The sequence below is a fragment of the Larus michahellis genome, chromosome 6 (assembly GCF_964199755.1).
Source record: "Larus michahellis chromosome 6, bLarMic1.1, whole genome shotgun sequence".
Taxonomy (NCBI): Eukaryota; Metazoa; Chordata; class Aves; order Charadriiformes; family Laridae; genus Larus; species Larus michahellis.
Window position 1 is genome coordinate 52242127 of NC_133901.1, and position 14208 is coordinate 52256334.

The following is a 14208-nucleotide window of genomic DNA, read 5'->3' on the forward strand; positions in this document are numbered from 1 at the left end:
GGTGTGATGCCACCAGGGCTTTGCAAACAGTGTGCCCCAAAAAAGTGGGGTGGTTTTTTGTAAATTGTCCTCACAAAAATTGATTTTAAAAAAAATCTCACATTTCCAGTAATAGAAATCTAAGTGATCAACTAGATCATTTAAAAGGAAAAAGATCTTGAAATAAACCTGTATCAATTGATTTTATTGCCCAGTGGGATTAGTAGGAGCATACTCTTTCTTTATTTCAATTTATTATTGCCTTTGGGTTCCAGAAATTACTTCCATACTGTTCTTCAAGGACTTCTAGGGAAGACAGCAAGTGAGAGAGAAAGGAATTTTGACTACTCATAGATGAAGGATGTGAATTCTTTTTCAAAGAGATAATGTTAGTGATGAAACTTCCTGACTGTGAGACCTATCAGGTTACCTTAGAGTAAAAAGTACCTTCTGTCAGGTGTATCTGTCTGCGTACATATTCTGAGCCCACTGCACATCCCTAACGCTTCAATTTGCAATAAGCTAAGAGAGTGTATCGCTTCAAGTGCTTGCTGTGGGTGAGAAGTGGGCATGCGTAATGATGGCCAGCTGATGTATGTTGATGTAAGTCACAGTGTGTAAGGAACAGCATGTGCACATCCTGAAAAACAGCAGGATAAGCACATAAAAACTTGTGATGAAGCACAGCCTGAAGCATCATGGTTAGCTATGAAGTCCAGTGGTTCTAAGGAGTAAAAGAGCAAACCTTGTTCCAGGCAGGAGTGAGCATAGTTAAAAGATGTAGGTCAGAGGAGAGAGCCAAAACAATAACAGCCCTTAAGGCTCCCCATGGTTTCCTTCTTGTTTCTCTACTTCCTCATCTCCCAGTCATCCTTCTTTAGCCTCTGGCTAGCTCCACCATAGGACAGTCCTCCAGAGTGAGAGCTTGTTAGCACGCATGCTTCTTAGCTCACATGTGGATGTAGCTTTTTATCTACTAGAATATTTGGGTGTGCTGTTGGGCCAGCTGCCTGGGACTGCTGCAAGGTTTGAATCTCATGCCTGTAGGCACAGGCATAACAGCAGCAGGAGGTCAGTCTATCCCAGTGCACCTCTGCTGGGCAACTCCGATATCTGTGCAGGAATGGCACTGTTTGCAGTAAACAGTCTGTGACTCATTAATCTATTCTGTTCTATTTCAGATCTTTTCAGGCCTCTTAGTAAACCTCCCTTCCGTAATGGGCTGGCTCAACTGGCTCAAGTACTTCAGCATCCCCAGATACGGCCTCACTGTGAGTAGAAAGTAGCGTTGCTCTCCTGTGAGTAATGTAGCCACACTGCTGCTCCCTGGAGAGGTTTTGAGTATAAATTAAGTTCTCTTAAAAGTCATATTGTGGTTTTTTCTTTTCTTGTGCGAACATGGTAAAAGAAGAACAAACAAAGCTGACCCCAAAAAGGAAGCAAAAGTTAATCTCTGTGTGAGAGATAGAAGTCTCAGAGACTGAACAAATCCTTTGTGCCACAAAATTAGTGCTGCTTGGACAGCAGTGGAGCAAGCTGTCCAGTGAGGCACTAATTCCTAGCCTGAATAGCTGATCCCTATTGTTTAGGATAAAGTCAAATATTGCATGGCCTCTCCAGAGGCTGCTGTTTGGGTGACCGGTCTGAGGTTAATGACTGTCCAAGTGGTTAAAGGATTTACCGTAATGCCTGATGGTCTCAGTCTTCAGTGTGGCTTCCTCTGAAGTGAAGTATGACTTACTGCCATTTATGAATAATAAGAAGCTGGGATACCAGAAAGCTAAGGGTGCAGCTGCTCGAAACAGTAATTCGACATAGCAGGTCACCCACTTGTCAAAGGTGGGAGTTGTGCTTCCATCTCCTGTCTTCATCCTGGCCAAGCCTATTTGGGAGGAACAGTTTCCTACCTTTTGAGTAAAAATGAGTGAAATGAATGCTGGAGATGATGAAGGATAGTGTGGGCAGGACCATGTTGACCGGCAGTGGAAGAGAAAGGTAGGATCAGGGAGGGGGAGATGTGAGACCTCCCCTGTTTGGGTATCACTGAGATATTTTATCAGTGTTGCTGAACGTGGAGGTGACCCCTGAGTTGCCAGTGCAAGGGAACCCTTCCCTTGTTGCCTTGGCTGACTGTGCCAGCTGCCTTCGTGTGCTGGTGCTGGGGTATCTGCATGCAGCCACATGGTTTCTGGCTCAGTAGACTGACCCAGATGACAGTGGATGAACAGGAACTTGTAGCTGGCAAGCCAGAAACGCATGCCTGAATCATTGAAATGAACTTTGAAGCTAAAGACTCAGACACCAAACCATCCTGCATGTAGAACTTGTAGCAGTTCCTCAGAAAGGCAGTGATTTAAGAGCTTCAAAAGAAAAAGCTCTTGAACATAACGATTCCAAGAATAGTGATATGTGTATTCTAATAATCAAGTCCCTTTAAGGTGTTTCAGCACCCCAAATCGCTAACTCTGTAAAAATCTGGTGTCTGCCTCTTTCCCTAGGCTCTTCAAGTGAATGAGTACAGAGATCTCTACTTCTGTGGTGAGATGAATCCAAATGTTACAGCATCTGTGGGAGATGCAGGCAGTTGTCCCCCCGATACTTCAGGAGAAATGTAAGTTTCTAACTCATGGTGGTTCTTGGGCCTGAATTGTAGTGGGTTGCTTAAAGAGAAGTCTGACTGTTTCAAATCTTTGTATTATTCACAGAATAACCCCCCACAGGCCAGTCTCAATAATATATCCCAAAATAACGTATTTTAGGATTATATAGTAAAACTTCACAATTATCCAAGAGTGAAATAGGGATGGAACTTTACTCCTAAAAATAGGCAGAGGAGCTAAATTAAATTTTGTTTTGGGTAACCTAGCCCTGGCTTATCAGTTTTCTTAAAACAAACCCAGGGTCATTTAGCAATGGAAATGCAATGTGTGGACAGCTACAAAGTTGTTGGGGTGCAGCAGACCCATGATCAGAAACACACCTGCCCTTCAGAGCTTGTTTGTAAATATTAAGCTCCCTGCAGATAGAGCAGAGCGCCAAGGTAGCTATCTGCCAGTGCTACTGCCCTATCTAAAATCTTGACTACTGCTACCTTAGGTTGTAGCAATGCAAGTATTTCATGACACGTGCTAAAGGGCTGGCAAACTGAGGTCATTGCAGGGAACTGTGCTAGAGCATTTTTTCTGCAGCTTTTGGACCCCAAACTCCTGCTATGGACCTCCAATGATTGCTGTGTGAAACTAATGCTTTTGCACTCACCACGGTTTAATGTGGTTCTCAGGTTTACTCATAAATTGTCAGTTATCTATAAATAACAGTTAGGATAGTACTGAAAAAAGATGAGAATTAGAGCTCTAGATTTGTCCCTTAAGCTTTTTTAGTGATAGGTTATGAAGTTACTCTATTTTCATCACCTGTTTTGCAGAGTTGAGGGTAGAAGAATCTTTGTGGAGCAGGAATAAAAGTAACAACCTGAAGACTTGCACCACATAGTAATGCAAACTTCTCCCCCATGCTTTTCTGCAGGTGTTCTGGTGAAGCATATCTGTGCAGCCAAGGAATCGCACCTACTGACTGGGCAATGTGGGAAAACATAGTGGCTCTCTTCTGCATGACTGTTATCTTCCTTATCATTGCCTACGCAAAACTTCGGTTTATGAGAAAGTTCACATAGACTCCTGCGTTGCCTTGCTCTGCAGCTTCTCCGGTCTTAAAACTGCAAAGCTTGCTAGGGCCTCCTGGAGTTTGCCAAAAGATTTCAACTCACTTTACTGGACTTCAGATGGGAACTCTGTCCCCTTGTTTCTGGGGCATGATCTCCATGTGATTGTATGATTTTGGTTTTTAAGAAGAAATGCATTACTGTACATTGCATACATCATTTTTTGTAAGAATATAATTTTTGTAATTCTTTAGGTACATATCAAACTATGTCTTGGCAAGCATTATTCTTCTTTGGCCAACTTATACAGTAAATGTCCATAGGGAAACCTTTTCCTTTGAACATGTAAACTTCTCCATCACAAATGGTATAAGGTGATGATGGCATTTATGCATCAATATGTTACCCCTTGTTAGTGCTCGTCGCATCTGAGGAGAGACAGAGACCATTCACAGCATGTTGGAGACGCATTTGAGTTGGAGTTAAGTACAGGGACTGAGTACTCCTTACCGAAAAAGAGCAGTTATACTTCTAGTAGTTTCTCAGTGGAAGATACTTGCAGAAACAACTTTTGATGATTAAAACCTAAACAGTAGTGGTGTAAGACATCTCATCTAAGAAGAGTGAGAAATAGAGGCTGTTGTACTGTAAAAAAAAAAAAACCAAACAAAAAAAATCCATGCCCACCAACTGCAAAGAATACATTTACTACTTAAGAGAAGGGAAGAAATTCCTTTTTTTTTTTTTTTAAATAAAAGTTTGTATACTCAGTAATAGATCTTTTTGACAGACTTAATGCTTAGCTGCACCACTACACCATGGACTGAAAAAGACCGTGGAGATACTGCTGTGGAAACTATAGCAACGCTTACTGCAGTCACCACAGGGCAGAAGGCAGCGTGCTAGCAGTTATCTCCTCACCACATCATTAGCAAAAGCAGAGCTGCTTTTAAGCTGGTGCAGCTCAGCCACAGGAAAACATCATCAAACACAAGGGAGATTGTTTCTGAGGGCCGGCCTGGCAGCAGCCACCTGCAGCGTGAAAAGGGCTTCCGGTGCTCTGCAATAAATGGTTCAGTCGTGGTGTTAGAAAGAGGGGAAATGATCTGCTCTTTCTGTGCCGCTCCGCTGCCTTTTACAGCTGCTGACAAGTAAACTCGTGCCACGTTTTACATCTACGGTGTTTGTCTTTCTCCCTCTGCCCTGAGGGAGGCTGTTTGCTCTTGCTTCTTCCCCCAGCCGAAGCTGCCGCCCATCAGCCACCCGCTCGACGCGGCAGGGGAGGCCGCCCCTCACGACGCGGGGGGACAGACCCCCGGGGCCGCCAGGGCGCTGCCAACCCCGCCGGCCGCGGGCCCAGCCCAGCGGACCCCGGCCTGCCCCTACCCCGGCCCCGCCGCCACCCTCCCCGGCCCGCAGGCAGCCGCGCATGCGCCGCGACGGCGAGGGGCAGGGCCACGGCCTTGCGTGGGGTCGCAGGCGGAAGCGGGCGCCGCGGGAGGGGGCCTGTCGCCATGGCGACCGCGGCGGAGGGGCTGCCCGAGGCCGGCGCGCAGCCCGCCAAGCGTAAGGGGCCGCGGCCGGGGCCGGGGCCGCGGGGGTTGTCTCCGGGTTCGCCCGCTCCGGGTTCGCCCCCCTTGGCGGCGTGGCGGTGGCCGGGCCCTGCCAGGCCGCGGCCTGCTCCCGGCGGGGCAGCCGCCGCCCCACGGCGGGAAGGGCTCTGGCGGTGGGGTGGAGGCCGGCTGCGGGGCGGGCCCGGGCCTCCATGTTTGCCGGCCGGCCGGCGGCTCCCCGGGGCTTACCCCCGCGTGCCTGTCACCCCCGCTGCGCCGCCGCTTCGCCGGTAGGAGCTGCGGGCCTCGGCCCGGCCTTTGAGTTCGAGCCGGCAAATGGTGCTGACAGAGCGAAAAACAGCCTGTCGGGCAGAGGAGCAGAGGATGAGGTGCTGAACTGCTGCTGCGGGGAGCAGAGCGAGGGCAGGTTGTCGTAGAAACGGGTTTGGAGGAGAAAAGCTGTGATTATCGCTTTCCACAGGTGGAAATCTGTTGTAGCCCCTCGTGAAATGGCTGGGGGAACTGTTCTCCTATTCTGAATCAGTGACTAGAAATAAACATCAGGAGCGTTGTGCACAAAGTCACTCAAAATTTCTTCTCGAATTCCTCTTTTCTTTTCTAAGCACAGGAGGGGGCTGGTGTTTGCAAGTGTGGTCAGGCCAGGTGTCTGTCCCTTAAAGGTTCCCTAAAGCATTATTTTGAAATAATCTTGATGCCGCTTTAAGGAAACTGCCTAAGTTTGTTAGCCCTTAATGTAAAGTAGGCAAGTTATATGGAAATTTTGCAGTCAATTTGAAAAAAATGGGACCATTAAATTTTTGTGGTGTGTTTCTGTACCTACCAACTTCCCCCTAACCCTGTAATGTCTGTACCCTGATCAGAGGAGCCTGCTGTTGAAACAGCGGAGGAAGCTAAAGAACCAGCAGAGGCAGACATCAATGAACTCTGTAAAGACATGTTCAACAAAATGGCCATTTATTTAACGGGTGAACTGACAGGTAAGACACCGCAATACTGACCTGCAAGTAACTTTTTGTTTCTTCTAAAGAAATCTGTTGTGTAACTTGTCTAAACTATACCTATTTAGAGCATATCTAGCAAGACTGGCAGTTCAAGTCTGACTTGTTGTTTGACTACTAGCAACACAGTCATGTTAATAAAGTCCCAGATGAGCACAAATACATTCCAAAAGAATTCAGTCTGATATCAGCAACTTAAAAAAAATATCTTTTTAGTCTTGCAGAAGCTTGCACATGGAAAAACAAACAAACAAAGGGGTCTAGGTTAAGAAGGCCTGGAAGAGAAGCACAACTGAGAGTGGAACATGTGCAGCTGTTTTGTTTCTGAGTGAGAGCAATGATCATACACATGTTTTCCGATGTTTGTGCTTTACAATAAACTGCTGTGCAACATTAACTGGAGCAAAGTAAGCTCCTCAACAAGTTAGTGGATACCATAGGCTCTAATTTTGAAAACACCCCACAGCACTACTGATTTGCATGGGCTTGAAGGGCGTATGGTACAGATTGCTGTCTGGATTTGTGCTATCAATTTTGTAAACAGAAGTGGTTAACTGACAGAGTAAGAGTAGAAATATGAGGAATTAGTCATTTTTTCTCTCAAAAAAATTGCAAGTGAATAAGTATTCATCAGTCTGGTTGATTTTTACAGTTCAAAAAACATCATCTCTTTTTGTAGAGCACTATACTAATACCTGAATTGCCATCTAAACTATTCTTGTTACATTTTTTGCCTATTGGTTTGAAATCGCTTGTCTTCTTGTGTGCATCCAATTCAAACCACATCACCCGTTAATTAAAATAAACTCTATTCTTTTTAAGCCACCAGTGAAGACTACAAACTCTTGGAAAACATGAATAAGCTGACTAGCTTGAAGTACCTAGAAATGAAAGATATTGCTATAAACATCAGTAGAAATCTGAAGGATTTAAATCAAAAATGTAAGTAAATCAAATTGGGTAGGGGCATAATGAATGGTACACTTGTTTGGGAAATGAAGCACTTAAGAGTTGGATTTTTCACTCTCCATTAGGTGCTGAAGGAAAGAAAACTCACTGAAATATACTTGCTGCTATACAATGCCAATCTTGTATATTTCTTTACAGCTATAGACTACATAGACTAGCATAAGAGAAAACACATCTGAGTTTATGTGTTGTTTTACCCCAAATTTTGGATCTGATAGGAATGAAATAGGACTTGTTTTGATTCACGTTGTATTGTTACTTGTGTTGAGTTTAGCCTGTATTCATACTTTTCTGGAACATGAGTATCAGCATCAATGCTTGGTTCTGGAGCAGGGGAAGGAATGAGCTTTTAAAGTGTTTTATCTGAAGAATGTAATGAGAAATTCTTGTTTTAAATGTGAACTGTTTCTTGGAAGTGAATTACTAAGAACTGACAGATACGATTTTTCTGCTTTTTTAAGATGCTGCTCTTCAGCCATATCTGGAACAAATCAACCTAATTGAGGAGCAAGTTGCAGCTCTCGAGCAGGCAGCGTATAAATTGGATGCATATTCCAAAAAACTTGGTAACTATTATCCTCTACTGTTACTACCTAGAAGCATAGTCCCTTGCAAGGGGATTTAAAAAGGTGAAGTAAACAACTCCTTTATTTAAGAAGTCTGAGCTGCAGAGTTGCCTATGCAGAATAGTGTTGCCCTGCTTTTGAACAACAAACATTTTATGTGAAGCGGCAAGTGTTGGGAAAAGATAAATTTATCAAGTTATAGGGAGATGGACTAGTACCAGGTATTACTGAACTACAGATTATTAGTGAGGCTTGATTTCTCTTTTACAATGTGCACTGACCCAAATTTTAAAGACAGATGTTTAATCCAGACACCTAACTCCCCCTGACTTAAAGTAATATTAGTGGTTCTTAAAAATATTATTGTACAGTTATATTTGCCTAAATACTTTAGAAAAAAATAATCATCCTCTAAATTAACATGAGTTTTAAGATGTATAGCAGCTTACAGGATTCAAAGTTTTTACCTATCCAGTCCTAAAATATTGTTATTTTTCCTTCTGCAGAAGCCAAGTACAAAAAACTGGAAAAACGATGAAATTACAACAGTCTTTAAGTTGAAGTTGGGCTATGAGTCAGACTGATCTCCGCTTCAGTTGCACAACAGATATTCTGTATGTTGACAAGGCTTTGGTTACAGCTAACATCAAGACTGGTAACTTCTATCTATTGAATACAGTAGGCTGTATTCAGGCTTTAAGACTGAATGATACTTTCCTCTTCTCAAATGGTTCTGTTGCCTCAGTTGTTCTGCAGTGAAAGGTTGAAACTTGTCCCTAACCCATACGTTGATACTGACTATCTGTGTGTTAGTCCTATGTCCCACATGAAATACTCTAGGAAAAGCCCTCCGTAACCTGTAAGGATGTCTTAGCTTAGTAGCAGCAGGACCTAAACATCATTTTTTCCTTCATGGAGCTCTGCATTGAGAAGATACCCAGACCTTTGGAGTTATGACCATGGTACTGAAAACACTTCAGTTTGGTATCTGTCTTCATCTGTTTGAAATAGAGAGACTAGTCATTACAAATTTACAATAAAACAAGTTGCTGCATTTGTCTTTCTGTAATCTCAAATTCCTGTTGGAAAGATTGTATAAGTTGTCTTTATTTTTTCGAAGGGTCTGTTAATAAAGACAAAGTCATTCCTACTACTGGAGATCATAGAAGAGAACATGCAATTATATTCTTTGACTATCTGGACCTCAGGTGAAACTGCAAGATGTATTGCTTTATCACACGCTCAGTTAACTTAGCAGATTCTTTCTCTACTTTACCAGCACATTTTGATCCTAGTAGTTTTTGAAGAGGCATGCCCAGCGCAAAAAGCTGCTTCTTTACTAGATTAACAGTGTTCCAAATTGCTAATTTAGCAGAGGCCTTCTCACTGAACAGGTACTTCTATTCCAAGTTTGGTTTTTTTTCCCTGTACCTGTTGACCCTGACTAGTTCAAGCTGGCTTTTGAGTGAGCTGCAGTCGAGGATAGTACAAGTGCTGATGTAGGAAAGAAGTAGTTCAAACTTCCTACAGGCTGTTTAGAAGAATGTCTAGTCAGGTGTCAATGTGGTAAAGGTGGTAATGCTGTCAGTCAGGGTACAGCCACTGTAAATAGTCTAGATTGACACAATTCCCTGGTGCTATTTAAAAGCAGTGAAGTAGTTGACCTTAGAGAGCCTTCAACATCGCTTTAAAAATCCTCTGTTTAAAATGAAAAATACTGTATTATATGGCCTTGGTGTAGGATTTAAGAGGGAGAGTTGAGTTCACTATGAAGAAAGGCCTTTTTGGAATGAGCATCTCTAAAGAACAGGGTTAAGTCACCCAGAGGTATCCAGCCATTTGCATCTGTATTACTTTTATCCATAGTTAGTTGCTGATGACTTTTACATCTGTGAAAGCAAATCAGACATTTAGTATCGTTACCGAAGCAATATGCTGCAACCCAACAGGAAGAGGTACCGACAGATGAGTTACCATTTTTGTGTTGCAGGAAATTACACGATGTAGAACAGCAGCCTGTTTTAAAATCTGACAGATCATCATGATCTCAGGATTTGTGGTGTGTTTGCAGTTCTGCTGGATAAGAGAATCTAGCCAGCCAGATCTAAAATCTTCATGCCTAGAGACTGGCATTTGAATGACAGCCTGGACGGTGGCCTGCTTGGTGACCTCTGATGATGGGAAGTGTAGTACATCAAGAGCAAAAAGACAAGGTTGTAGACAATCTAAAAGTCCTGCTTCTCTAGTGCTTCATGCTAGATGTGATTCAGCCAGACTCACCAGTGGTTTTCATAGTACCATCCTTTCTCTTTGCCATTATGGAAGAGAATCACAGGTATTTGGCTGCAAATGTAAAAGCTTGAGGGTGCTGCTCAGAGCTCCTCTGTTCCCTGGAAGAATGCACATTTTCATTACAACCATGGCAGGGGGCTTGGAACTAGATAATCTTTAAGGTCCCTTCTAACTGAAACCATTCTGTGATTCTATATAGCACTTGCATGTGGCTGGGAGCTTAGTCCCTAATCCCCTGTAAGCCCCCTGCCTGGCCTCTACCCATGCCTAAGAACAGAAAAGTTATTCAGTTGTATCAGGTTGGAAATGGTTCTGGATACGTGAACATCACCTAGAGCTGAACAGCCACTGAAACGCTTACCAGGACTGGTTGTTTCAGGATTGAAACAAGACCAGTTCCGTTCCTGTACTAGTGGTCTCTAATTCCCAGCTTTTTCTGGGAAGATGGTGCTAGAGGCACAAGAGCGGGTGCTGTTTCTCCACTGCAGGGATGCAGCTGACTCTGCACTTCAGCTAGGTGCAGAGGCCAAGATGAAGGGGTGACAGAGTTGCACCTTAAGGAGATGCTGGCCATCTGCTGTCTAGAGACTTGTGATCATCTCCATGTGATAAGGACAATACCAAGCCCTGAGTGCCAGTGACTTGTCCTATTGCATGGCAGCAAGCCAAATAAGTTCTCCTCATGGCAGATAGCCTGCAGATCAAGTATTAAACATAGAATGGAGCATGGCCCGGACGTGCTCCATGCTCTAATGGTAGCACACTGTCAATGTAGTTGCAAGTTATTGGACATGGACTGTATGCTCAGACCCTCAAGGGGAGACAGAGTCCACAGATCCAAACTAGGTGTGGAACTGTATGCATGACAATCCTGCTCTGTCTTAAGGATGCATCCCAGTCACCATCTGCCTTAATAGATACTGTCCACCTTCCAGTTGGGATGCCAAAACTCATAGTTCTGTACTAAGAAGGATTCACTGTCACAGGGATCATAACAGCAGCCTTGCTGTGTAAGTTCCTGAAGTGGCCAAGAACAGCGGCATGGCACTCCTCTCTGTGTTTACATGCTCTAGCACCTCCAGAGGGGGCTGCCTTGGACACAGTAGGGCAGCTTTTCACCTTGAGGCCATGGGGAGGCACACAATAGTGAGGATGTTTCAGGGCTGCTCGTCTTAATAGAAAAGAGGAGACAGTTAGGTACCTAACCCTTCTTAAGGGTGGGTTAAGGTACCGAGTTCATCCTGAGCAGCAAGACTTTCCCTCCATCATGTGTGCCTGAAGCATGCTGTGTTGCCAAAGGCAGCTATGGACGTGATGGCACCCCAGAAGGAAGTTAACACAGGAGTTAGATACAAGGATTGTCAGAGTGTTTGGGCAGAAAGGGTTGCATTCAAGAATAGGCTAGTGCTAGCTAAGCAAGAACAAAGTCTTAGTAGTATGAGGGCTAGAGTTTGTCTTCTGCTCAGCAGAGAACTGGAAATTTGTGATTAAGCAGTTTGTGACTGTAAAAAAAACCACTTTGCAGTACACACATACTAGCTGTAAGCCCTAGTCAGCACTTCTCAGATCTTCAAAGATGTGTCTGAAAGCAGAGGATGCTGTCAGTGTCAGGACTAAAACTGGAATGGTGCTCTCTAAGACAGCATCCATGCAGCTGGTGTTAACAGGTATTGCTCCTCACCACTCAAGGTGAAGGGGATCAAGGGGCCTGAGTGACAGTGGATAGATAAATACGGTCACACGCAAATAAAACTGTTGTATCATGTTCCTTCTACTTACCTCATCTGGGGAAGGCTCAGTCTTCATGGAGCTTCCTGGCCTGCCCCATCCCACCTCTTCATAGTCCGAGGCCTGGTGTCTTCTTGTTTGTATCTTTACAGCAAGGCAAAGAGCAGGCTCAAGAACAGGTTTAAATATACTCCAGTGATGCTCCTATTCGGATCTAGTTTTGTAGAACAGTGGTGCATTTGATAGTTGTCTTGATGAAGAGATCTACTCACCACATGCAACCCTGCATGCTCTTGGAAGGTTTAGGAATCTTTTTGATCGACGCATAGAAAATTTCAAAGAAAAATATGGCATTTCTCTGCTCATTGTCTTTCCTTGACAGGATTTCAGGAGGGCCACGAGAGGGCGATGTGTCAGCAGAGAAAACTTCCACAAGATGAAGTAAAGGCAAAGTGGCCAGATCTTGTTCTTGTTGAAAAAAATGCTTTCCTACATAAAGAAAATACAATGCTATTTTAAAACTACAAAGATTAAAACCTCCAGGAACTCTGAAGATGGAAATCTATCTAGCCATGCATTGCCAGCAAGTGCTTGGTGTTTTCTGGTAAGAAAGCTAAGAAATAGCAGATTCTTTCATAAATTCTTGAATATCCCACCTCCAGGAAGCAGAAATGGGAAAAGGAGCTTGTCCTGTAAGTGACTCTTTATTGGAAGGAATTTTAGAGACTGATTACCTGGATGGATGGATGATTGAGCGATGGTGGCATCCCAATTAGGCCAAGAGCTGACAGCTGTTTTCTCAGTTCTGTCTCTGAATAACCATTCCCTTCTCCACCTGAGGGCCCTCTGTGTGACTGGTAGAATCCAAATCACAGCAAGGATGGCAGGTCCTTAGAGAGCAGCACCACAGAAGAGACATAGCTAGGTGTGTGTGAACAGCATTGTACCGGGGAAATGTGTAGTCCAACAATGGAGGCACAACTTGGTTGCTGCTCAAACATTTCTCCTGGAATGAGAAGTGTCAGAGGAGGTACAGGGGGGAGACTAAATCTCTATCTCTTCTCTTCTGCAGCATCTCCTGGTGGAAAAGATAATAAGAAAGTAACGGGTGCTTGCAGGGAAGAACGTGGAACAGAACAGAGGAAAGGGTGGGCTGACAGATGAGCGTCAAGGGGCAAAGTACCTCATCAAAGCAGTCTATGCAGCTGCTTCAGAGTTGAAGCAGTTCTTGAGGACTTGGACTGAAATAAATCAGGGAGTGAATCAGCCTAGCAAATACAGCTCTTTAACCAGAAACAGAAGAATTCAGTTCCAGAGGAGTATTTTTTTCCCCAGCACCTCAAGACAGGTGCTCAGCTGCACTAACAGGTTATTCTGAAGTCATCCAACTTTCAGCGCAGTACTTTGTGGAGATGTCCAGAGTCTTCAAAATGGACTCTTAAATCATTAATGGAAATTGCAACATGTCCAACAGCTGAAAAACAACTCTTCTAGAATGGAGTAAACTTTTTAACCTGGAACTCTGTTCAATAGAAATCAATGGGATGTTAATCACAAGTGTATATAATGGCCTGAAGACAAATACATTGTTGTATTTGCAGCGTCCCATCAGAGGACGAAGCAACAGTAATAGGCAGAAGACAAGCATACTATGAAAGTGTGACAGGGTTTGTTAATGATTATTGTTTGTCCCTGCTTTCTGATATTACAGTAGAACAAGGTTGACCTTTAAGAAGGTCCCAAAGACTTAAAAATTAAAGCATTTAATTCGAGTTTGTTGGCAGTGAGTAATTTTTTTTAACCAGTATGTCTAACCCAGAAGAAATGAGAGCAGCTATTGGTTAGCTTTGCACTGTTGTTTTTACCGTAGGCTTCATAAAGCGAGGCTTCCAGGATGCAGCTTCAGCCCTTCCTGTTCCACGTTGCAATGGAACCCCTGGGAGCTACAATCGTTTTCTTGCTGGTTTGCAGTGTCTGCCTCCTTGTCTGTTCAGCATGGAGGAAGATGTCTGAAACTGGGAAGCTGCCTCCTGGGTCATTTCCTTTGCCCCTCATAGGAAACTTGCTGCAGCTGAAGAATAACTTGCCTGAGTCAAGTGGTTGTAACTTAAAAGCTGTGTTCTTTTTTGGTAAATTGTTTCAGCTCAGTAACAAGTGTGGTCCTATGTTCACAATATGTTTGGGCTCGGTACGTGCAATGGTGTTGTATGGACCTTGTGAAATAAGCTCTGATTGATTGACAAAGGTGTAGAGTTCAGTGGAAAAGGACTTATGCCACTCTCCCAAAAGTTCTTCAGAGGAACAGGTACTTTCCTGCAAGATTCTCCCTAGGTAGAGTTGTTCTTTGGGGAGGATATAACTGAGAAGTCAGAAGTGGGAAGAGCTGATGTTTCATTTAGTATATGAGCAAAGCCTGGCAGAATCTGGAGAGATCTTTGGCT

At 43.8% G+C, this 14208-nt stretch overlaps 2 protein-coding genes across 9 annotated transcripts in view; both read left to right on the forward strand.

Moving 5' to 3' along the window:
* LOC141745430 (broad substrate specificity ATP-binding cassette transporter ABCG2-like) overlaps positions 1-4416 on the forward strand; it is a 28938-nt gene extending 24522 nt beyond the window's left edge. For all 7 annotated transcript variants that reach the window (XM_074593167.1, XM_074593165.1, XM_074593163.1 and 4 more), the window contains 3 exons: positions 1161-1250; positions 2478-2590; positions 3505-4416. In XM_074593167.1, the coding sequence (XP_074449268.1) occupies positions 1161-1250; positions 2478-2590; positions 3505-3652 (351 nt within the window). In that variant the 3' untranslated portion in view covers positions 3653-4416. The remainder of the gene's footprint in view (positions 1-1160; positions 1251-2477; positions 2591-3504) is intronic.
* Positions 4417-5021: 605 nt separating this feature from the next.
* On the forward strand, positions 5022-8905 carry BLOC1S2 (biogenesis of lysosomal organelles complex 1 subunit 2). 2 transcript variants are annotated; one of them, XM_074593171.1, is made up of 5 exons: positions 5022-5206; positions 6075-6191; positions 7035-7154; positions 7643-7747; positions 8254-8905. In XM_074593171.1, exons 1-5 carry the CDS (start codon positions 5155-5157, stop codon positions 8283-8285), a joined length of 426 nt encoding a protein of 141 aa, XP_074449272.1. In that variant the 5' UTR covers positions 5022-5154; the 3' UTR covers positions 8286-8905. The 2 variants fall into 2 exon arrangements, with proteins under 2 accessions (XP_074449272.1, XP_074449271.1); XM_074593170.1 differs by lacking the exon at positions 5022-5206 and adding an exon at positions 5387-5582.
* The last annotated feature ends 5303 nt before the right edge of the window (positions 8906-14208 follow it).

What these genes read in the sequence shown, in the direction of transcription:
- BLOC1S2 (XM_074593171.1), top strand. Translation starts at nt 5,155, where the DNA reads ATGGCGACCGCGGCGGAGGGGCTGCCCGAGGCCGGCGCGCAGCCCGCC. An exon ending in TTTAACGGGTGAACTGACAG is followed by an intron (nt 6,192 to 7,034) that starts GTAAGACACCGC and finishes ATTCTTTTTAAG; the next exon opens with CCACCAGTGAAGACTACAAA. An exon ending in GAAGGATTTAAATCAAAAAT is followed by an intron (nt 7,155 to 7,642) that starts GTAAGTAAATCA and finishes TGCTTTTTTAAG; the next exon opens with ATGCTGCTCTTCAGCCATAT.